The sequence below is a fragment of the Piliocolobus tephrosceles genome, chromosome 3 (genome assembly GCF_002776525.5).
Source record: "Piliocolobus tephrosceles isolate RC106 chromosome 3, ASM277652v3, whole genome shotgun sequence".
In the NCBI taxonomy this organism is placed as follows: Eukaryota; Metazoa; Chordata; class Mammalia; order Primates; family Cercopithecidae; genus Piliocolobus; species Piliocolobus tephrosceles.
This window is the reverse complement of record NC_045436.1, coordinates 3672739-3698083: the sequence shown is the minus strand read 5'-3', so window position 1 is coordinate 3698083 and position 25345 is coordinate 3672739. Positions and strand designations below refer to the sequence as shown.

Sequence of the window (25345 nt, the reverse complement as noted above, 5' to 3'; positions counted from 1 at the left end):
CTGTGTCTGTATTGGTGTGTGTCCATGTATGAGCCTGTATCTGTGTGTGTGCCTGCATTCAGTGTGTGTATGAATGTGTGTCTATGTGTATCTGTCACTTTGTGTCCATGTATGTGTATGGATGTGTGTCTCTGTGTGTCTGTGTATGAGTGTGTGTGTGTGCCTCAGTGTGTCTATGAGTGTGTGTGTGTTCATGTGTGTATGTATCTCTGTGTGTATGAGTGTGTGTGTGTGTCTATGTATGTGTGCTCCAAATACACTTCTAATGTGTACCTTCCTGTCCCTGTTGGGAAGCCTCTGTTTTTGCCCCACACTGACCCTGAAGCAAGGATGCAACTCCCCTTTCCCCATAGGAAATTCATGAACTGTAATTGCGTTAAATCGCGAGGAAAAACTGTGTATTTCACTAAAGATCCCCTTGAAAGATGGATGTGATCCATATCACACACCATACAATATCTCACTTCAAAAGTTCTCTTAATTCCGCTTCCAGCAGGGGTGGACTGGATTGTTTCAGACCAACTACCAGCTGAAAGCAACTAGAGAAGCTGAACACCAAGTTAAAGACCTCAAAGGAGTTAGGGTGACCTGCAAATAGAGCAGTGCCAGGGACTGAAACCCAGTTTTAGATCTTCTCAATTCCGGATTGGATTAAGGTGACCTGGGACTGCGAGAGCCCCCAGCACAGTCTGCTGTAAGAAGCAGATACAATCCTCTTTGAACTTAAGCTGTAAGCAACAATCTATAGTGTTCACCAGATACCGGTTAAATAGAAGAAAGAAATGTTAAAAATAAATGTACACATCAAGTGTTTGAATTTGCAGATAATCCCAATAAAAGGAAGCTGGTGTATCTTGTATTATATCAGACCAAGTAGACTTCCAAGTAAATAGGAAGCATTGGTGGAAGTAACAAGGGCCATTTCATAAAGTTTAACGGGCCATTCTATGAGAAGATATAAGAATTCTTAATTTATAGGCACCAATAACATTGTTTCAAAAAGTATATAAAGATGCACCCATTTGACTGACTTGCAGCAGCTGATGTCTGCCGCCAAGGCTTCCGCTCCAGATGCAAGAAAGTGTTTTTTACCATTCCTATCCATCAGCCTGTGGCAGCTAAGATTGAATGGAAAAGTATAGGAAATACAGGTAACTGCTACAACCCAGACATAAACTTGTAAACAGTGCAAAACCTGTTTTACTCCAAAAAAGGAATCTAAAATTTGACTTTATGAAATCTCTATCTATCTATCTATCTATCTATCTATCATCTATCTATCTATCGTATCTATATATCTATATCTCTATATATATCTTGACAGAACTAAAAGGAGAAATAAATCCAAAATTGTAGTGGAAGATTTCAACAGTAATCGTGTATAATTGTTTGTTTGTTTGAGACAGGGTCTCACTCTGTCATCCAGACTGGAGTGCAGGGGCATGATCTCAGCTCACTGCAGCCTCTACCTGCTCAGGGTCAGGTGATCCTCCCACCTCAGCCACCCCAGTAGCCACCATGCCTGGCAATTTTTTTGTATTTCTGTAGATACGGAGTTTCACCATGTTGCCTAGGCTGGTCTCAAACTCCTGGACTCAAGCGATTCACCCACCTCGAGTTCCCAAAGTGCTGGGACTACAGGCATGAGCCACCAGTGCCTGGCCAATTATGCATAATTTTTTAGGGTCAATTTGTTTCAGAAAAAATACCACCAATTTACCTTAGATTCTAACAACACAGTAATTCCTCTCATATATATGAGAGGAATACATAAATAAGCCAGTATGTTACTGATACATGCGACAGTAAATAAGCCAGTATGTTACTGATACAAAGGTAGACAGATAGGCCAGGAGAGTGCAGTAGACAAGCCAGAAACACCTGTTTGTACATGGATGTTTGGTTGCTGCAAAGTTGGTGCTGCAGATATTGGTGAAAAGATGGTTGCTATGAACCGAGTGTCTGTGTCTTTCCCCAGATTCATACGTTAAGCCCCTAACTCCTAGTGTGTTGGTATTTGGGGAGTAACTAGGTTTAGATTAGGTCTTGAGGAAAGGCCCCTTGTGACAGGGTTAGTGCCCTTATAAGAAGAGGAAGGGGCGGTGCAGTGGCTCACACCTGTAATCCCAGCACTTTGGGAGGCTCAGGTGGGTGGATCACTTGAGGTCAAGAGTTCGAGACCAGACTGACTGACATGGTAAAACCCCATCTCTACAAAAATACAAAAATTAGCCAGGTGTGGTGGCAAATGCCTGTAATCCCATCTACTCGGGAGACTGAGGCAGGTGAATTGCTTGAACCCATGAGGCGGAGGTTGCAGTGCACTGAGATCATGCCATTGCACTCCAGCCTGGGTGACAGCAAGACTCCAACTCAAAAAAAAAAAAAAAAAAAAAAGAGAGCCTCCTACTCTCCCACTCTCCATGTGCACACAAAGAAGAGGGCATTTGAGCACACAAGGAGTTGGCAGTCTTTGGCAAGCCAGGACGATGCCCTCACAAGGACCAAACCAGCCGGCACCTTGATCTTGGACTTCCAGGCTCCATAACTGTGAGAAGTCAGTGTCTGTTGATTAAGCTGCCCAGGCTGTGGTGTCTTGCCACAGTAGCCTGAGCTGACTGAGGCAATGGTCTTTTCAATAAATAGTGCAGAACCAATTGTATATCCTTACAGAAGTGAAAGACACCTGATACCTCAAGTCACACTACACATACAAAACAATTTCATGCGGAACATAGATCTGAATATGAAGGTGAAACAATGAGACTTCTAGGAGAGGACGTAGATGCCGATTTTCATGCATCTTACCCTTGAGGATAGGTAAGGATCTCTTTGCTAACAGACAAAATAATTGCTAACCAAAAAGTAGAAGTTACACTATATTAAAATTAAGACCTTCTGTTAATCAAAACAGACCATTTACTGGAAGGTTTTAAATGACCCCAAACAAGCTTTGGAGGGCCAGCTCGCCCTTTAACTGTAATTGATTGTTAGGAAAAAAGTTATTTTGAATTTGCTTTTGAATGGGTTTAGCTTCTATTCTAGCTTTCTTTATTATCTCCATAAAAGCAACACAGATAACACGTCATTTCCACAACAGAGACTTGGTGATATTAATCATTTGGCAAATGACCTTGGTACAATATTTTCCAGTGTATGTCACTTTTGAAGAAGGGCAGATTTTTAAAGACCTGTTATCTATTTCTGAAAATGAAGCCGTCAGTCTTACCAGGAGACAAAATTACAACAAATGTAGTTCAGAAATCTCAATTGGTTTTATTTGTGATTCTGGAATTGGGCAACGCTTCCAGAAAATAGAATAAATGTGCCAAGGGGCAAAGCAGGGGGGGTGAGCTTTATAGATAGGAAACGGTGGAGAAAGCAGAAACAAAGAACAAAGAGTGAGTTGGTCATTTCAATGTTTTTTTTTTTTTTTTCCTTGTAAGGCAGGGATAGGGAGACAAAACATGTACCCTAGAACTTAAAGTATAATGATAATAATAATAAATAGAAAGGGATAAAGAAAGAAAGAAAACAAGCTGATGGGCTAACATTGGGTTACTCCAGGTTAGAGATGAAAACAGAGGACTTCAGTGTTATGATGCTGATTGAAACTGGTCTGTTTGGGAAATCAGGATGTCTTTCTCTCCTGATTTCTGGAAAGGCTGGATAATCACTCAGTTTGGGGGTCGACTTGGTGGTTCACGCTTGTAATCCCAGCACTTTGGGAGGCTGAGGTGGGCAGGTCGCTTGACGTCAGGAGTTCGAAACCAACCTGACCAACATGGTGAAACCCCATCTCTACTAAAATTACAAAAATTAGCCGGCCATGGTGGTACATGCCTTTAGTCCCAGCTACTCAGGAGACTGAGGCAGGAGAATCACTTGAACCCAGGAGGCGGAGGTTGCAGTGAGCAGAGATCTTGCCACTGCACTCCAGCCTGGGTGACAGAGCAAGACTCCGTCTCAAAAAAAAAAAAAAAAAAAAAAAAAACAACAAAAAACAAACCAACTCAGTTTGGGTTTGGTGAAGTGGAACTTGAGCACATAACTACATTTTGGTTTTTAGTCTTGTCTTTTGGGACCTAGTGCAGGAGCTTAAACCAAACCAGTGGCCTCCTGGAATGTTTATCTAACAGTATTGAAAAAACTTTTTTTCCAACTCAGGAATTACTGAATTTTACTGAATTTGAAATAAGATAGATTATAAGGCACACTGTCATTTTATATTCTACTACAAAGAAAAATGTTACAATACTTTCTCATTGAGAATTTTAATTCTTATTGTAATAGGTTGTTTAAATTTAATTGGAGTTTTAAAAATCATAAGTCACTCTTGTGCTGATATAAAAAGGAAAATATAGGCTCAAAAAATTCCTAAAAGTTGTTAACAGAGACCAACTATTAATTTTTTCTGCTCAGGATTTGTGAGGTCTTTGCTTTTCCACTGGTAGTTTTTGTGCCCTTAAAGCACTGGTGAGGCACAGAACGCAGTAATCACTCTCCTAGATATGAAATTGATTTAACAGCCACAGTAAATAAGACAGTGTGTTATTGATGCAAAGATAAACAGATGGGCCATGGGAGCCCAGTAGAAAAGCTAGAAACAGACCTATTTGTCTATGGGATTGTTGCAAAGTTGGTGTTGCAGACATTGGTGAGAAGACGATTGTTACGGGCTGAATGTCTGTGTCTTCTAAACCAAAAAGTACCTAAGACAGGTTTCAATCAATTTAGAAATTTTGCCAAGGTTAAGAACATGCCAGGGAGACAGGTCTGTGCCTTTTTCCAAAGATGATTTTGAGGGCTTCGGTATTTAAAGGGGAAAAGCAGGCCGGAGGGGATAGAGGGAGGGTATGGTCTCACTACTGAATCCACTTGTTCCAAGACAAAAGGAGCGGGGAGGGGAATGGTCAGTTAGGTACTAATCTAGGCTCTTTACGCAGGATAAGGTGAACATGGAGTGTGAAGATATTTAACCTTTTATCTGTAGCTCTCTGTCAACAAAAGGAAAGAGAGTTTCTTGCATTGGACTCAACTTTCGGCTTAAGTTTTTCCTTTTGGCATCATGAACTGGGGTCCCAAGTTTCTGTTTTCCTTTCACAGTCTTTCCCTAAATTCATATGTTAAGCACTGAACCCCCAGTGTGATGGTATTTGGAGATGGATTTTTTAAAGACACATTGATGCTGGGCTCTTAGACTAGCTCTGCTTATAGAGCTGGCCTGCACTCAGCACTGTTTAGGGAACATGAATAAAGGCTTCTGACTCAACACTGCCTCCTCCTCCCTAGACATTCACTGGTGGGTAAAGGTTACACAGGAGTCATGTATCGTCTCGACTTCTTTCCAGGCTACACACTACGTTCTGCAAGCTGGGAGATGACTTTTTAGAAATTGTGATAAATATGCATGATATAGAATTGATCATTTTAACAATTTTAAGTGTACCATTTAGTGGCATTAAGTACCACATTCATAGTGTTGTGCAATCATCACCACCATCCATCTCCACAAGTTTTTCATCATCTCAAACAAACTCACTACCCATTACCAGTAACTCCCTGTTCCTTCCTCAGCACCTGGCAACCACCGTTCTGCTTTCTGTCTGTATGAATTTGACTACTTTAGGGACCTTATATAACTGGAATCATACAATATTTGGGCTTTTGTGTCTGGCTTATTTCACTTAGCGTAAGGATTTTAAGGTTCATCCATGTTACAGCATGAATCAGATTTTCACTCCTTTTTAAGATAGTATTTAATCGCATGTATTAATATATACTATTTTTTGTTTATCCATTCTTCTGTTGATGGACATTTGGGTTGTTTCCCTCTTCAGCTATGTGAACAGTGCTGCTGCTGTGAGCGTTTTTTAAGAGATGGGTTCCTGCTGTGTCACTCAGGCTGGAGTACAGTGGCGTGATCATAGCTCACCGCAACCCTGACCTCCTGGGCTCAGGTGATCCTCCTGCCTCAGCCTCCCAGAGTACCAGGGAGTACAGGCATGTGTCACCACACCTAGCTACTTTTTACATTTTTTGTAGAGACAGGATCTCCCTGTATTGCCCAAGGTGGTCTCAAACTCCTGGCTCAAGTGATCCGCCCACCTCAGCCTCCCAAAGTGATGAGATTACAGGCATGAGCCACTGCACCTGGCCTGTGTCCCTGCTTTTCATTCTTTCAGTATATACCAAGAAGTGGGACTGCTGGATTGTAGGGTAATTTTACATTTCACTTTTTGAGGAATCACCAAATGATTTTTTCCTAGTAGCTGCACCGTTTTACGTTTCCACTGGTGATTCACGAGGATTCCCATTTCTCTACGTCTTCACCAAAACTTATTTTCTTTCTTTCTTTTTAAACAGCCACTCTAATGAGTTTGAAATGGAGGGCTGATCTTTTTACATTTTTTGGCAAGGGCTTCCAGATAGCACTGTGAGATGCTGTTGAAGACAGACGCATCCCAGCCTCAGAGATGAAACCTGAGCAATTATGATCTTTATTTTCTTCTTTTGCAACATTTTAGACTGGTGTCTTCCTGGGTCTCAAACAGGAAGAAAGCCGCATGTGAAGCGTGTTCATGCCTGACTGTGTACTAAGTGTTGCAGCAGGGAGAGGAAGAAGAGCCTCTTGCTTTTTTAGGTGCAGGAGAAAGTCAGCGAGAACACAGTCATCCTGAGAGCGTCTGGCAGCCTGAGTTCTCCTTTCGGCTTTGGTCAGCTGAGAGCCCTGGAGCACCAAGTAAAGAGGAACCTCTGTGCTCTCCCAAGTGTCTCGTTTAATCAGACCTCAGTTTTCCCGGGGTATCCTGCACTGCCCTAGAATCTGACAGTTTTGGTGTTTTGCATTTAGAAAGGGTGTTCTGCCGGTGTTCCCACCCAAAGATGGAATAGGATTTACTTAGAATTAAGGCTGTCGTGGGAAAGCCTAGCCACCTCGTGTGCTGCAGGTGTGCAGGAATCTGGGTTCCGGTCCCTGGTCTTCACCAAGCAGCAGCAGGCCTGCCCTTCTGAGACCTCACAGTTTCTTCTCTGGAATAGGAAGGCTGCTTTGATTAGTTCCTCTAGTCCTTCAAACATCGATTAAAGGTGTGCTGAGGCTGGGGTGACACAATTCGCTAGGACACAGTTCCTGGGCTCAAGCCCTTTTTTAGGTGGGAATGGGTTGGGAGGGTAGAATGTATAACAGATGAGTCAGGGCGGCGGCTCTCGGAGTGCCATCCTGGGCCAGCAGTACCAGCAGCACGTGGCATCCTGAGAAATCCACATTCTCACTGCAGACTTGCTGCACCAGAGACTGGGGTGGGGCCCAGCAACTTGGGTTTTTACGAGCACTGGAGATTCTGCCGCATGTTACCATTTGAGAACCACTGGATTTGATCCTGATCTAGCAAGCAAACTGCAGTGCAAACGTAAGACAGCGGGCACCACCCCTTTGCCTCTACGCTCACATTTTTTACTTTAGATTGTGTATTAAACATAAAACCCATGCAATCTCCCAATTCTAATGTTCTGAAATTCCATCTGTATGTCTTGAAATTTAGTAATAGATTACTGAAGACGTTGTATCGTCATGTCATATAAATAATGAGTGGTGGTAGACGTAATCATCAGTTCTCATTATGCCTGGTGGTCATGGTCTATGAAGTCACCAGAAACCATGATGTAGTGAATACTGAACCATACTGTAGAGGAAATACAGGGTTAGCTTCCTGGGAGGCTCCAGTCTCAACATTTTTGTCAGCTGATCAATACCTGATCTTGTCTAATGTGTGTTCCTGTTTAAAGACACCTGGTTTAATATATAGTGGTGACTGCTAACATTGAACTCACCAACAGTACTGTCTATACCTCGTGCCTGAAAGCTGATCAACATACATATTTCCTTCCCAGGGCACACCACAGTCTTCTGGCACTTAGGAACACTTGATAGCTTTAACACAACACTCCACAGGACCACTTTACAGCCAGATCACCAACAAAAAGCACGACAGTTTGGAAAACCTGTGACAGCACTGAATAGACCCACAAAAGTGCACACTTGTTTACAGTGTGAGAGCTGAAACAAGGCAGGGTCGCCTTGTGTGACCGCAGTGGGGAGCACGCAGCTGAAGACACTCAGATGTGTCTGCCTTCTGCACGTGTGCGGAGGGGCATGGAGGCACCACGCGTGTGGATTTGGGGCTTACAGATATATTTTAGCAAGTAGATGAATTTGCAGAGAGTGAACCAGAGAATAAGAAGGATCAATTGCATCTTAATATTTCAGTTACATAAAACATAACATACAATAGTAGTCTAGCAATTACTGTGAAGTCTTTGTTTTCTGCTGTGCTATTTAAAAGAATAAATCAAACATCAAAAACACATTTTAGGAAAATTTGGCCTTATTGGTGTTGCAGTTTGCCCAATCAAACTCTTCATAGAATATATTTGGATAGTTATTTTTATTTTGAAAGAGTCTTTAATTATCAAAATTTTTATAAAACAGTTTTTAGATTATTCTTTTTAAACTTTATACTAAGTATAGTAAACAAATGTGTAAAAGTAAGAAAAAAATTGGATGTTAATGTCATTGAACCCATTTGTTCAATATATTAGGTTGAAACAATGAAATTTCTGTTTCTCTGGCTGAAAATAGTACAATATGGAATTTCACATGATTCTGCCTAATAGTTACTCTCCGTGATAAATTTTTAGCACTTATTTTAAAAAGTTGGGTTTCAGAACTTAGGTATTTCATTTTGAATAATGTACTAATTCTATATTCTTCTATAATTTTCTCTAAGCTTGTGGACCTCATTGATTGCGTAGGACTTTCTATGCTTTTTACACTCTTCATATTAAAAGTCTAAGTATTTTTCATCTTCTCTTTCAGATACAACATTCATAGCAATTTTAAAAAGTCCTGGTTGTCTTTGCCATGTATCGGAGCTTTAGCATCTCCCTATGATTTGTAGAGAGCTGTGGGGGTGTGCCCTGCAGGGCTGGAGGTGGGGTGCTCAACAAACCAGGCTGCCACAGCCTAAGAAGGTGGCTCTGCCTTTCCGTCCACTTCTCTGTGCCCGAGTTTTCTCACTGGCAGAATGGCACTAACAGCAGTGCCCCCTTCAGAGAATGATTGTGAAGCTCAAATACACTGATCAATCGATCGATCGCTCCTTCTGTCTCTCAAGTGCTTAAAACAGGGCCGGGCATGTGGTACATATTCAAGAAATGTTAGTTGGATACTATGGTAGAACGTATTTGTTGGTTTAAAATAGACCAATAATGAAAGGAACTTTAACAGAAATCAGCAAATTGGATTTGAAATGAATCTTTGAAAGCTAAACTTCTAAAGCCAGACTGGACTGATCTGGATAAAGCCGTGTACCCTTGGGAGTTTACCTACCGGATGTTGCTGACCCTCTTGGTTTTTTTTGTTTTTTTTTTTCTGTATAAAAGGGTAGCCACCTTTCAGGTGGCTGAAGGTTTTGCTCATGTGGTGGTTGTGAGGTTTGCGAGTGAGGTGCATTGGTCTCTGGCCTAAGTGCTTGTCAGAGCAAAAGCATCCCCTATGCCTCGTGCTCCTTCACATCATGGCGCTTTCTGTTGGCTGCGTGCACCAGCTCCTGTTCACAGAAATGGCGACTTCTGATTTAAACAGGATTCCTCCTCTGTTCTGGAATGAAAATTCAGCAAACCCTAAATCTTGAAAGAAAAGCAAAAACAAAAACAAAAAACAAACAAAAAAACACAAAGTATTAAAATCTGGGCAAGGATTTTTTTTTTTTTTTTTTTTTTTTTTTTTTTTTATAGTGATGAAAGGGGGGAGATGTTGCCCTCTGCTGGCTTTCTGGCAATATTGCATGCCGACATTTCAATACTGCGTGCAGCCTTTCAGTCCCCATCTATGCTGGCTTTCTGCAATATTGCATGCCGACGTTCCAATACTGTGTGCAGCCTTTCAGTCCCCATCTACAGCCGCAGCTTGGTTTACATAGGCTATTCCTGGAACATTCTCATAAAAGAAAAATTCTGTTATCATTTAATATCATATTTATTCATTGCAATTTCCTGGACTCATTTAAAACAATGTACTTATAAATATCACCACTTAGGTAATTTTTAAACATTAATCTATATTTTTCTATAATTTTATATAAGCTGTGGACTTCATAGTTTACCTAGCACTTTCTAAGATTTTTACACTCTTCCCATTAAAATAATAAAACGTGATATTGTTTTATTAGTCTTCTCTGAAGGAAGTTACTAACTTGTAACATATATTTAAATGTATAGAGGAGGTTAATGCAAGCATTTTTAAAACAGTTTTTATTTTAGAGCGTTTTAGATTGACAGAAAAGCAGCTCCCTATTATTCTGGTACACATGCCACAACTAATGAACCAGTATCAATCTATTACCGTTAACTAAACTCCACATTTATTCTCATTTCACCAGAGTACTCTTCAGGGTTTTTCAGAGACGCAGATCAGACAGGATGAGTTGGTGAGAGTGTGTGTGTGTGTGTGTGTGTTTGCATGTGTGAAGAGGGAGAGAGATTTTCTAAAAATTGGCTTACGTGATTGTGGAGGCTTGGTAAGTCCAAAATCTGCAGAGGTGACATTATTTTAGGGGTTACAATTATATTTTAGCAAATAGGTGAATTTGCAGATAGTGAAGCAGAGGATTGCAGAGATTGGATGAGGTCCACCCACATGATGGAGGGTCATCTCCTTCAAGCAGAGTCCACTAAACTAGTAGTAACCGTCACCACCAGTTTTCCCCGTGCCGTTCCTCTCCTCCAGGGTCCACTTGGCATTACACGGAGTTGTCACGTCTCCTCAGCGTCCTCTGGTCCGAGATAGTTTCTCAGACTTTCTTGTTTTGATGACCACGACAGTTTAGGGGAGTACTGGTCGTGTGTTTTGTAGAAGGCCGCTCCAGTGGGGTTCGCCTTGTGTTTTTATCATGGTGAGACTGGGGTATGGGTTTGGGGAGGAAGGCCACATAAGGGAAGTGCCGTTCTCATCGCCTCATCGCAAGGGCGCGTGTCAACATGACGCATCACAGGCCGTGCCAGCCTTGACCACCTGACTCCGGGAGTGTTTGTCAGGTTGCTCCCCTGGGAAGTCACCCCCCATTTCCATACTGCACTCTTGGAGTCAAGCGCCACTCCAGTTGGGAGAAGAAGGTATGACACCAGCCTCCTGGAAGGGGAGACACACACCACTGGGGAAAGTTGTTCTGCGGGAAATTCACCTCTTCTCCCCATTTATTTATTTATTTGTTTATTTCTATCAATATGGGCTCATGGAAATGTATTTTGTGCTTCAGTTATAATCTGATAGCACACGATTTATTTTGTTACTCAGGTTGTTCCAGCTTTAGCCATTTGGGGCTCTTTCAGGTTGGCTCCTGTGACATGCTCTCATTCTTCTGTTGTTTTTGTTTTTGTTTTTTGAGTACTTTCCTACCGTCTGGCAGGACAGGATGCTGCAGGTCCATTTCATATTTTCCTGCCTCAGCCCCCAGATCGGCCACTTCTCCAAGGAGCCCTGGTCCCTCTGTTGGGGAACAGTATTCGCTGTGGTCTGAATGTGTGTCTCCCCCAAAATTCCTAGGTTGAAATGTATCTCCAATGAACTGGTACTAAAGCTGGGGCCTCTAGGAGGCGATTAGGTCATGATTGCAAAGCCCTCCTGAACGGGATTTGTGCCCTTATAAAAGAGGCCCTGGGGGCTGCTTCACCTTGCGGTCATGTGAAGACACAGCTGCAAGGCACCATCTAGGAAGCATGGAGCCGGCACCAGACACTGACTCTGCTGCCACCTTGTTCTGGGACTTCCCAGCCTTCAGACTGTGGGAAACAGGTCATGGCAAAAACCGCAGTTACTTTTGCATCAACCTAATACATTTCTATTGTTGATAAATCACCCAGTCTATGGTATTTTGTGATAGCAGCCCAAATGGACTAGGACAGTGTGAGGGACTAAGATCTAGGCACTGGAGATGCTCATTGCTACTGGAGACAGCTCTGTGGGATAGAGAGATGACATAGTTGTCTGTACATGTATGTATTTGCAAAGCAGGGACACAGTTCTGATATGTACAAGTTTCCGTTTACATGATACCCATGTGAAGCCAGGACTGCTCATACTGGATAAATGTCAAAGATTATATGTAACTTTTGTATGTCATAGTGCATGATATTAAAATGAGCTGGTTCATACTCTAACTTAAAAAAACCACTTTAACTCAATGCTTTAAATGCTGAAAAAAGGATTTACAGTTTGTTACGTATCTATATGCACTTTCCGAAATTTGTCTCTAATTCGCACAACTCTACAAGAAAGACTAATATTAGCCTTGTTTTAGCTAATTTCTGCTCAAAGCATTAAGTTATCAGCATGGCGAGGGCAAGACAGAGCTAGCATGTGAAATCAGGTCAATTTTTAGAGGAGTTACATGTTACTTACAATTTTTGGAATAATTTTATATCTTATATTACTAATTAATTTTCAGAGGGTGATCACATAATCACATATACCACTTTTTGTTTTTATTTTTTGAGACAGTGTCTTGCTTTGTCACCCAGGCTGGACTATAGTGGTTTAATCACAGCTTACTGCAGCCTCCATCTCCTGGGCTCTAAGCGATCCTCCTACTTCAGCCTTCCAAGTAGCTGGGACTACAGATTCGTGTGAACACACCCAGCTTATTTTTATTTTTATTTTTATTTTTTGTAGAAACAAAGTCTCATTATGTTGCCCAGGCTTGTCTTGAACTCCTGAGCTCAAGAGATCCTCCCACTTTGGCGTCCCAAAATGCTGAGCCACTGTGCCCGGCCTATACCATTTTATTTTATCCTAATGAATTTGCCAAAGTAGGCTAAGGCAGATCCTATTATTTTAGGAATTGAGGTTTCCCATTTAATGACTATAATTACTGATCCCAGGACCCCTGGCATTAAAATGTAAAACACTTAAACAATAAGATATAAATAGTTATATACTTTTCAATTCTCAATTAGGGTTCAAATAATCAAAGATGGAAAATCATATGAACTAAGTACAGGTAACATTGTATTAGGTTCTCCAGAGAAACAGAAGCAATAGGAGATACATGTCTACATCTATATTTATATATATCTGTATAAAGAGATTTATTACAAGGACTTAACTCATTGATTATGGAGGCTGACAAGTCACAAGGCCTTCAAGGTGAATGGCCAAGTTGGAGATCCAGGAGAACCAGTGAAGTAGTTCTGATCCAACTTGCCAGCACCTGTTATTTTTAAGAATAGCCATTCTAACTAATGTGAGATGGTATCTCACTGTGGCTTTGGTTTGCGTTTCTCTAATGATAAGTGATGTTGAACTTCGTTTTATATGATTGTTGGCCACATGTATGTCTTCTTTTGAAAAGTGTTCACTTTTCAAAAGGGTCTATTTTCCAACTCTTTCATTCTGGGACTGCTTTGATTATGGAGTACAGTGGAGGTGACACTGCCAGTTGCAGCCTTGAATAGAGCTGACAGCTTCTGCCTTGCTTTCTTGGAACCCTAAGCCACCATGTAGAAATTCTGACGACCTCACTGAAGGGACCACTCGGAGAAGTGTTGAGGCTGCATGAGAGAGGGCTCAACTGAGCCCAGGCTTCCAGCCACCACCCACTGCATGGTGTAGGCACGTGAGCGAAGCCTTCTTAGAGCCTCCAGACCAGACCACCCTCCACCTGTATGCCACTGAGTGACCCCACATGGAGCAGAAGAAACGCTCAACCTGCCGGAATTCCTGAATTCTGTGGATTACGAGCATAACAACATGACTGTTGATTTAATCTACGTTTGGGGGTTGTTTGTTACGGGGTGACATATCTGGGACACATTCACACGCATCCTAGCTGTGTGACCTCGAACATGTTACTTAAGGTCTCTGTCATCAGTATTTTTATCAACAAAATTGTAATAGTGTCTGCCTACTATGGGTGTTAAATAATACATGTAAAATAATATATGTAAGAATATATGTAAAATATATAAAAGTAAAAGCAGCTAGCATATGTTTGGATCTTAAATGACTTTGTGTTCGATTTTTACTTTCTTTTTTTTTTTTTTTTGAGACAGTCATGCTCTCTTGCCCAGGCTGGTCTTGAACTCCTGGGCTCTAGTGATCCTCCCATTTTGGCCTCTCAAAACGCTGCGGTTACAGGTGGGAGCCATCACACCAGGCTCCTTTCTTTTGTTTCCCTGGCATGTCCATCCTCCCGCCCCTGGCAATATAAATAATACCAGCAGGTCTGTGTGGACTTAAGATACCGTCAGTTTTCCTGATAGATATGGATACACATATGCACATATCACATATATACAAATATACATGTATCAGGATTTAAAATGTCATTAATTTTATAATTTATAACCACTTACCACTTTTACAAAAGTGGGGAGGATCCCAGTGTCCTTAGTTCAACAATGGATTACTGTTTTGTTTTTGTTTGTTTTTTTGAGACAGAGGCTCCCTCTGTCACCCAGCCTGGAGTGCAGTGGGACGATCTCCAGGTTGAAGTGATTCTCCTGCCTCGGCCTCCTGAGTAGCTGGGACTACAGGCACGCACCACCACACCCAGCTAATTTTTGTATTTTTGGTAGAGACGGGTTTCACCATGTTGGCCAGGCTGGTCTTGAACTCCTGATCTCAAGTGATCCACCCACCTCAGCCTTCCAAAGTGCTGGGATTACAGGCGTGAGCCACCCTGGCCAGACTAATGTTTTTGTTATTAGTAGTGATTTCTTGTCACCGTGCTAGGGTGGTCCATCAGAAATAAACTGGGCTTTTTACTAAAAACTCGGAAAGACGTGGTTTACCTCTGTAAATGCAGGATACTGGGCAGGAGAAATCGTTTGTACCTGTTGAAACTTAGATGGCCTCAGCTCTCAAAAGAGACTGGCTGTGGCAGGACGAGGATGAGTGTTGTACCGGCGGCACCCAGTGCACTAATTGTCATTACTAAAATCCCTGTCGGGCAGTGGCCACCCTCTGACACTCAGGTTGGAAAATGTAGTTCACCTCCACGGTCCCCATCCCTACTTCCCTTAGCATGTGAAAATGACGGCTTAGCAGTTTCACCAGCTCACGGGAGAGAGTCCGGCTGCTCTGCTCCTGGTGTAATTCTGGGCCTCCAACACTGCAACGAGCACATGTTAACGCAAGCGGCAGGCGTGCTCTGGGTGTGCAGGAAATGCACCGGGTTGTGTGAGCCGGCGGGACGGACGTGGCAGGGTCCACGCCTTATTGTGCGTGCTTAGATCTAGCGTTCCTGTGGATGGAGTAATGGTTCTCGCATGGCCTAGATCCGGGGCCTCAGCTCTTCAGCCTCATTTGCCCACTCCCCACCCCAGCCCAGCGTCCGCACCCTTTGATGGGGCGGGGATAGGCGAGATGGGCCAGTGGTTTTCTGCATTCTTCTGGTGAATTAAAATCCGATTTGGAGAGGGAAGGGCAGCCAGCAGCAGTCTGCACAGCCCCCGGCCGCAGAGACCCGGGAGGAGTAGGGAGGCAGTGCCGTGCGCGGAGGAGTGACCCGGCCCGGCAGGGAGCGGGCAGGGCGCGCTTTCGTGGAGGTCGGCGTGGGGCCGGGAGCCGGGATGGGCAGGCGCGGCCGGGATTAGCGGGCGGGCGAGGGCGCAGCGCAGGGAGGAGGCGCGAGGGGAGGCGGCGCCAGCGCGGGCTGGGCGGAGGATCTGGAGAGGGAAGGGGCGCGCGAGCCTCGCGGACCCCGGGCGCGCCCGGGCCGCCTGAGCTGGGCCAGCGGCGCGGCGGGCGCGGGCTTGGGCGAGCAGGGAGCCCCGGCCCCGGGGTTGCGGCGGTGGCGGGGTCGCGTGACCGGCTGTCCGCGTGGGGCCCGCGCGCGGTGCCGCTGCCTGGCCGTGCCGGAGCCTGGCGCGGGGGCCGCGAGCACAGGCCCGGGGCTGATCGTGATCGGGTGAGTCTGTCCGGCAGCGGGGCTCGCCTGGCCGCTCTGCGGGCGATGTGCGCGGTGTTCTCTGCCCTCGGGCCGGCTGCGTCTGGCCCGGGCTTCCCTGCCGGCGCTCGGGAAGCGTCAGGCCTGCCCCGGGCATGGCTCACGCAGAGAAGTGCTCCCCGCCGAAGGGACTCCGCCGTCACCGCGGTCGCTCCGGGGACTTGCTGGTCTTGGGTCAGGGTGGTGTGAGCGTTCCATGTTGAGCAGCGGCTTCCCATGGCCACCCTGGAGTGCCCCTGTGTGCCACCCCGTCCTGAAAACCCGGCCGCATTTTAACCTGTTCAGAGTACAGTGCTTATGTCAGACAGTCCTGTCAACTAGGAATAGACAATTTTGAAAGCTGCTGTCACTGATATTAGAGTTTCTACAAAGCAGTGTGGCAGAGGTTTGTGGGCTGTCAGGAAGCAACCTACGAAAGTAACTCCAGGTGGTTATTTCCCTGACAGCTGGAACTGAGTCATGGAGATTGGAACTCACCCTTAGCTCCATGCACCAGCAAATGAGCACAGTCTAGTGTAGTGACTGCACTTCAGTCCACCCTACGAAGACCTGTCCGCAAATCATCAGCCTTGCTCTATTTAAACAGTATGGACAGGAACTAGTGTAGAACTTGCGTGTGTGTGTATAGAAGCTTCACAGGCATGCCACCACATTCAAGTTTTAAAACACTTGTAGGATGCATCCTGTAAGTTGTGTACACTTTCTTAGACTGGGTAGCGTATATAATAGTCCATAGTTATAGGGGATTAAAGGTTCAATGTTATGCATGAAGGACCAGTACAATCCTTGGTTAGAGAACAGAGAAACCAAAGAACCAAAACAAGATGTTAAAGAAAAAAAAAAAAATAAGTAAAAGAAAAGAAAGGGATTTTTTAGTCTCTGCTGTTAATTCATGATGTTAGTAACTTGCGGTCCCGGAGAGACAGGCCGGTCAGTGGCCTGGGTCCTTGGAGAAACCCCTTCCCTATCTTCTTTGTGCTCTTGGGCAATCATTGAATTATGGACTTAAATTCCTGTTCACCTACTTTTTTTTGTGAATTGTGTGGTCAAGTTTGTATGTTACTACACTGAACTCTGAAGCTCAAGAAATTGCTCAAAAGGAGATACGGAGGGGAAGGGCAGAGAAGAAAAAAGGATAAATGGCGTCGAGTAGAGGAGTTTTAAGGCATCTAATTCATACTAATTGGTGTGACTGTTACCCAGCTTCCCATTTCCTTCTGCCCTGCATCCCAAGACCTCCTGGCCTCAGCTCTGCATCCAAGACAGTGGGAAGCCTGGTCCTGGAAAGGATATGGTGTGATGTGAAGAGACATGAGTTCCTCTGTTTTGTAAATAATTTTCTTCTTAATTTGAAAAGACCTTCGACCTTTTCCCCTGAAAGAGAGTGAATTTCCTAGAGGAAGAAATTATTCATTGAAACAAACTTGCATACGTCCCTTTCTGAATTTGGCTTTGAAGTTGCACAAAAGGCGGAGGAGGAGCTAGAAGCAGGACAGGTGGTCTTGAGCAGAGCAGACGCTCCATTTGGAGGTGAAAACTGTTTGGGGGAACATCAGCTGCTCCAAGAAGAGCTGTGACTTTTTAATGAGTAAAACATTATGCAATAATGTCTGGAATTTGGGGAATATTTTCATGTCAGGTCACTGTAATCCTATGTTTCAGGCATAAACATTCAGAGTAATTCTATAGTGAAATGAGTTCTGCATTTGAGTTGCTAATTTCATCTTTGTTGATTCTTTCAACAGAGGGCATTTTTTTGTGTGATGAGTGTTATTTCAGGTGCTTAGATTAAAAGATGAATAAGGTGTCAAGGTCACAACAAAAGGTTAAAATGTGAAAAGATCTATATCATACAAAATGCTATGGGAGGTCCAAAGAAACAAGAACACAGCATCTTCATAGAGTAGCATGTGATGATGATAATAGCAGTGAGAGGACAGGTGCGGTGGCTCATGCCTGTAGTCCCAGCAGTTTTAGAGGCCAAGGCAGGAGGACCACTTGAGCCCAAGAGTTCAAGACCAGCCTGGGCAATATAGTGAGACCCCATCTCTACAAAACATTAAAAAGTTAGCCATGCATGATGGTAGACACCTGTGGTCCTAGCTACTAGGGAGGCTGAAGGTGGGAGGATAGCTTGAGGCCCAGAGGTCGAGATTACGGTGAGCTGTGATCCTGCCACTACACTCTAGCCTGTGGAGCAGAGCAAGACCCTGTATCAAATAATAATAATAACATAATAATAGCAGTAAGCAGGTAAACCTGATTTATCTAGCACTGATTAGACACTTCATATACTTTATCTATAGATGTGGACACTGAATTCAGGAGAGGAGAAGTAACTTGCTTGAAGCCTCAGTGGCAGAGCAAATTTGAACCCCCTATTATTATTCTGTAGATATGTATCATAAAAGAGCAATGTTTTAGTTAATTCATTATGCTGGGTTTTAAAATTATTTCTCAGTCATATATTAACTCATATACCAGTATGTTTTTTTTAGTGTTCAAAACAAATCTATTTGATGTAATTTTTAGTTGTTATTTTCTGTCATTAGTATTTGTATATTTACCTAAAAAGTTATTGAGTCAAGAAATAATGGCTTGAAAGCAACTGAAGAGAGCTAAAGGTAAAGCAGTTTGTCAGCCTAGAACATGTCCTTCATTCTTTTCTCTGGGGCCCTTTCTTTAACACCTTTATCCTCGGAGTTACCTGGTTGTCCGTAAGATACATAAGCAACAAAGAGAAGAAAAAAGAAAATCATATAATTCGGCCGAGCACAGTGGCTCACGCCTGTAATCCCAGTACTTCGGGAGGCTGAGGCGGGCGGATCACGAGGTCAGGAGATGGAGACCATCCTGGCTAACACAGTGAAACCCTGTCTCTACTAAAAAATACAAAAAAAAAAAAAACCAAAAAACTAGCCAGACGAGGTGGCGGGTGCCTGTAGTCCCAGCTACTCGGGAGGCTGAGGCAGGAGAATGGCGTGAACCCGGGAGGCGGAGCTTGCAGTGAGCTGAGACTGCGCCACTGTACTCCAGCCTGGGTGACAGAGCAAGACTCCATCTCAAAAAAAAAAAAAAAAAATCGTATAATTGTATTATTCTCTCTTGCATGAGACATGTCTATGGAAGGTAGATGTTCTTGCTAATCTGTACATGGTAATTAATTTGTTTTAAAAATTCCCTTTGTTGGCTGGGTATGGTGGCTCACGCCTGTAATCCCAGCACTTTGGGAGGCTGAGGCAGAGGTTGCAGTGAGCTAAGGTCAATTAGGTAGCCTTATAATTGGAAGCAAAAGCAAACTTTTAAAAAATGCATGCTAGAGTGGTGTCCTTATTAGAAATATTGAAAGTTGAAGTTTTTCCTAATTCGCTACCGTATCTTACGTTAAGATGTATTTTATTTATAAAGAAAAATAAGATTTCTATTGAAAAACAGAAGTTGTTGATGATTAAACATCAGGAAGATATTTTGACTATAGAGGAAGTAAATGTTTTAAGTGGTTCATAGAAAGGACATTTCAATGATTAACAGGAACTGTGCTACACCAGTTAGGCTTAATAGTTTATTTAACATCTAGATATTTCTTCTGTTTTAGTTCTTCATTAAATTTTAATGTTTTCTAACTCTTGAAAACTCAGTATACCCACAAACAGCAATGGTAAATTAAAGCGAGTTAGATGTCTGTGTGGCTTCTAAGTGAGTCTAAAGAATTTGATGCTTCTTAATATGAGATTAATGATTTTTTTACTGGAGGGCTGGTTGGGTTTTGTAAGTATAAGGGGCCTGGTCCAGGGACAGCTGGGACCTGACATCCCTGAAATAGTGCCAACTGTTTGGGGCAACTTTTACTTCTCTGGCTAAGTCACAAAAAGTTGATGTTGTCTTCAGTTCACATAAAGGTGCATGTAGGTTAATGACAACCTTGATTTTAAGAAAACTAAAAATGATAAGGTCCTAAGTCTCAGTTTCTTGAGGATGTGGGGTGTGTGTGTGTGTGTGTGTGTGTGTGTGTGCGCGCGCGCATGCCGCTTATGCACAGGTGAGTTTGCAGGGATGTGGCAGAAGAAGGGGGAGCAACTTTATGCAAAAAGGAAATTTTAAAAGTCTTAATGAATAAAACTATATTATTACATTAGGGAGACTTTTCATGTTTTATTTTATTTCCAGAAGAGGACTGTCAGAAGGACCTAGAAGGCACAGTTTTACTGTGAGAAGTAAAGATCCTTTACCTACACATTTTACAAGAAATGTGCAGAAAGCCATTGATAAATATACCTGGTAAGAATTCACCTTGTTCATTGTTTCAGATCACAAAATCACAAAATGCCTGTAACAAATGTGAGAAAGGAAATTAGTGACTGGCCATGAATTTCTAAAAGTAAGATGCAGTTTTATTTTTAACCCAGTGTAAACATCACACTGTAATAGTACACTGTGAAATTAATAAAATTAATAAATTAATTCATTAATAAATTAATAAATTTATTTAGTGAAAGAGGAAGCAGGCTCAGAGAAGTGAAGCCACTTAGCCGTTCAAGCCCTTCCAGCAAATGTGATTTTTTTGCCCATGTTCATTCCCGCAGCGAATCATCCTTGTCCTCCAGCGGAAGCCGCACACCCACGGGAGCCCACACCTCTTGGTCTGGGTTGGCCACACAGAGCTCTACCACCGGCTCGTCCACGGAGAGGGGCTCCATTTATTCCTGGAGAGATGACGTATGTCTCAGAATATTTTGGATAATCTTGTAATTACAGTGTATAGTGAAGAATTGCTTCCTTATATTCAAAAAAAATTTTTTTAACCAATTATAAAAGCATGACCTGTTGCATACATACATGTACATACATGTAAAAGCATGCACATGTTACATGTGAAAATAATAGATCATGCACTGTGGAGAAAAGTGAAATTCCCTCATGACCTCCTGGTCCCATCTCAGCTGCCCGCAGTGTTCTCGTTTCCACCCTGCAGCCGGCTCTCCGGTGTGTGCTCCCGGTGACTTCTTGGTGGTATCCGTGGCCGGAAATTCAGGACTTGAAGAGGAAGAAAATGTTGGAAAAGTGAAAGCTGTGACAGCCCACTGTGATTAGAGAACTCCCAGCCAGTGTTCCCAGTCGGATATTTCACCTTCACCTCCTATCCCTGGGGGAGCTGTTGTTGCCTCTGAAATGCTTTTGCCTGTGTGAGCCTGGGATTCTGGCGGGGTGAGCTCTGCTTCCACTGCTCCAGCTTGCTCAGGAACTCGCTGGCTCCACAGTCTCCCCCCTCCTCCTCCCTCCAGGGGTCTCTGAGGATCCTGGGACACAGCCTTCCTTTTGTGAGGCCCACCTGGCTACAGCACCTTGGGTGTTCTGTTTTACCTCATTTATGCTGGTGTTTTTTTTTTCTTTCTCTTTCTCTCTCTCTCTCTCTTTTTTAAGACAGAGTCTCGCTCTGTCCCCCAAGCTGAAGTGCAGTGGCGCGATCTCGGCTCACTGCAACCTCCGCCTACGAGGTCCAGGCAATTCTCCTGTCTCAGCCTCCCCTGTAGCTGGGATTACAGGTGCGCACCACCATGCCCGGCTAATTTTTGTATTTTTAGTAGAGATGGTGTTTCACCATGTTGGCCAGGCTGGTTTCGAACTCCTGACCTCGTGATCCGCCCGCCTCGGACTCCCAAGGTGTTGGGATTACAGGTGTGAGCCACTGCACCTGGCCTCTTTGCTTTCTTTAAAAGCGGTTCCCCACTCCCACCGCACACGTGAATCCGCTTCAGTCCGCAGCTGTACAGCCGAGATTCTCAGGGGAACGGGCAGCGGAGGGAGTCTGGAAGGGACTCAGCTCAGCACTGCTAGGAGGACTTTTCACGCAGGCAACTCCCTTACTTAGAGGCAGCTGCCTCCTTCTTCAGCCTTACGCCCACTCACCGCCACCGCTCAAGCCCGCCTTCCTTGGTAGAAGGCTGAGCACCACTCTTTTACTCTGTCCAAGTTCTAGGATTCTTTTAGTATAACATTTAATGGAATTACCAGGGAAATCTGTATAACTGCCATTTATAAAATTAAAAATACTCCAGACCCTATAATTGCTTTTCATTTTAAGTTTTAAAAATATATTTACTTTTTGATGGGAAATATTTGCAAAAGCAACGGAATGCAAAAGATAGAGAAATGAAAGTGAGCCCTCTCCCATGCCCCAGCCACCCACTCTCCTCCTGGGAGATAAATATTATTATTAGTTTTCCTTTTCTTTGTATTTTAAAAGAAATAATTCAACTCCCCTGTAATCTGAGAATCTGGTTTATTATCAATTTGAGAGAGGAGCTAATGCAGAAAATAACAAATAGCATTCTATGAAAATCAACCTGGACTGACCATCTGGGGACACGTATGTGTAATTGAATACACACTTTGCCCTGGAAACTGTGGAAATTCTGGTGCTCCTAGAAAACCATGTGGCGGGGATCCTGCCTTGGCTCTGAGAGGTCCAGGAGGGTTGCCTCCCAAATGAGACCATCTAGGAAGGCTGAGAGGTTTTCTCATCTCTGATTCACTGCAGCCAAGTGTAAGAATCTCTTAAGGCCAGAGGAAAAATTAATACTCGGGCCTCACACTAATAACCACACTTCTTAGGATAACTAAGGAGTTTTAAAAAATTTTTCCAGTTCATTCATTGAAGGATGTTAATGGCCTTTTCTACAAAAGTAATTTTCTTTTCTGTGGTATCACCAGAATAAAAAAAAATCTTGTATTTTGCAGGTGTGCTTAGGTGTGTCAGGCACAGCTCTGTGAGGGACATATGGCTGCGTGTCTGTGCAGACATACAGATGTGGGCGTGTGCGCAGATACACAGATGTGGGTGTGTCTGCGCAGACATACGGATGTGGGCGTGTCTGTGCAGACATACGGATCGGATGTGGGCGTGTCTGTGTGTGTGCAGACATACGGATGTGGGCGTGTCTGTGTGCAGACATACGGATGTGGGCGTGTCTGTGTGTGCGCAGACATACGGATGTGGGCGTGTCTGTGTGTGCGCGGACATACGGATGTGGGCGTGTCTGTGTGTGCGCAGACATACGGATGTGGGCGTGTCTGTGTGTGTGCGGACATACGTGATTTGTTTTTCTAAGACCACCAGAGTGGGCACAAAAGAACCAGCGAGTAGGCAAGGCTAAAAGCAAAACTGCAAATTTATTCTTTGGTCATCTAGCTTCAGGGACCGGAGCTGGGGGTGGGGGGGCGGAGTTTCTAATACAGTCCCGACAAGAGTGGGGGCTGAGAAAGCCCACCCCCGGCGGATCTGCTGGGAGGACTTTTCTAGGAGTGGAAGGGCAATAGGCGGGGCACGGGCACGTCGGGGAAGGGGGGCCGCTCCGCAGGTGCCACCAGGTAAATCTTGGTCTCCTCGGATTGACATCACCTGGTGCATGCCTGATTAATCTGCACCTTCCCGGGCGTCAGCTGCATTCTCGCACACATGGGAAGAGTTGGTGGTGAAGAACCCGGAAGTGCACCATCCTGCCTCCGTTCGTCCAAACAGTCCAACCTTTTATTGATAATAGTGATAAAGGGGCGCCGTGGTCTGTCTGGCTACTTCCTGCTGTTAAGGGGCGTCGCCAAGGTCGGAGCCCATGGTTGGTATTTGGACGTATGGATGAAGAATAAAATAAGGCACCGTATTAGTATAGGAATGAGGAATGGAAGCATTTGTTGGAATATGGGCAAAACCCAGAAGGAAGGTCCTGGCAAGGTTGGGGAGTATGAGATAGTTAAGAAAATTTAGTAAGTTTGAGGCGAGTGGGGGAAAGCCAAACTGATTTCCACTGATTGCTTTCGGTAGGGGCCCTTTTTAGCTGGGAATGAGGAACAACTGCGCAAAGTAGTTGTTGGCCAGGCAGCAATTAAGAAGTGGAGTTTTTCGTGGAGTGGATGGCTTTCCGCTTACTCCTACTACAGAGATATTGGATGGAAGGCTAGGTCCAGAGAAGGACGGCAAAACAGAATAGGTAGCCTCGCTGTTGATTAAAAAATTAATTGTCTTACCCACTACCAGGAGAGTTACCCGTGGCTCAGCGAGGGTGATGGGGGTCCCCGAGTCTCGGCACCTTCAGTTGTCGTCGTCCAGATGTAGGAGCTGGAAGGAGCTCCCAGGATCCTGGGAAAGGGGGTCACGTGGAGACGCAGCACCTGTTCTCAGGGTGGGGCAATCAGACTTCCAATGTCCTCCCTGCTGGCAAGCAGGGCAGGGGGTTGCTGGTGGACGAAGGTTAGGACATTCACTGGCCTAATGTCCTGATGCCTTGCACTTATAGCAAGGCTGCGTTGGGGCTCGGGGACCCTGTGGACACCTGTTGGCATAGTGTCCTGCCTTGCCGCACTTATAGCAGGCTCTTTTTGCAGCCTTGGAGTCTGTGGGGTGTGTGCTCTCTGGCCTGGGGTTACGACTGGGCTGTAAAGCCGCTGCTAGGAGCTGAACCTTCTGTTCAAGGCAAGCTTGCCGTCTCCTCTCTGGAGTTATAGACCTTAAAGGCTAATTTAACTAGGTCTTGTATTGGTGTCTGAGGACCATCCTCTACCTTTTGAAGTTTTTTTTTTTTTTTTTTTTTTTTTACGAATGTCAGGAGCTAATTGAGAAATGAAATAAGATGCCAAAATGGTGGCCCCTGTGGGGGAGGCCGGATCTAACCAGGTATACTGGGTTAGAACCTCAGTCAGTTTAGGGTAGAGGTTAGGATAACCTGGAGGTCATGCCAAGTTAAGTCATAGACCTGACAAAGGTGTCTAAATTCCTTTATGTATATGGTAGGATTAGCTGAGAAATCACCTAAACGCTTCTCAATTTTGGAAAGATCGGCCAATAAAAAAGGGACATGTACTCTGACTACCCCCTCCGCCCCAGCCACCTCTCGCTAAGGTGCTAACACTGTAGGAGGGTGTGGGCAGAGATAGGGGACTCAAGACAGCCAGTTGGGGGCCCCGAAGGAGGCATGGGACCGAGTGGATTACTAGTAGATAAGGAGGAGGAAGGAGGAGTCTGGGCAGGAAGGGAGGGGGTGGAGAGAAGGAGGAGTATAGGGACGAGAGCTTAAGGCCCAAAAGCCTTGTACGTAATTAATTTCGGACCACTTGCCTAGCCGCTGGCAGAAATTGCTGAGGTCGATCACGCCACAGTGGAAAGGAAAATTAACTGCTTCCTCCTAAGGTCTTGTTCGAGCTGTAAGGTTTTTAAATTGGCTAGGAGGCACCCTAAGGGGGTGCTCTTTGGAAATTTGGACTGGGGGTTTCCCATTTGTTTCCTCTTTACTTACACAATGGACACAATGGAAATGGAAGTGGATCTCTGCCTGGCTTCAAAGCGT

The 25345-nt window shown here is 44.2% G+C and overlaps 1 protein-coding gene across 6 annotated transcripts in view; it reads left to right on the top strand.

Annotated features, from left to right (window-relative positions):
- FAM149A (family with sequence similarity 149 member A) overlaps positions 1-25345 on the top strand; it is a 67723-nt gene that overhangs the window by 18671 nt on the left and 23707 nt on the right. The window contains exons 1-3 of one of the 6 annotated variants that reach the window (XM_023221019.2): positions 15201-15497; positions 20175-20285; positions 20612-20723. Coding sequence is in view for 1 of the 6 variants with exons in the window: in XM_031935289.1 (XP_031791149.1) it covers positions 20175-20285; positions 20612-20723 (223 nt within the window). In the remaining 5 variants the exon portion in view is untranslated. Of the gene's footprint in view, positions 1-15200; positions 15607-15723; positions 15969-20174; positions 20286-20590; positions 20724-25345 lie in introns of those variants that run through there. The other 5 variants (XM_023221020.2, XM_026456072.1, XM_026456070.2 and 2 more) reach the window with 5 other exon arrangements.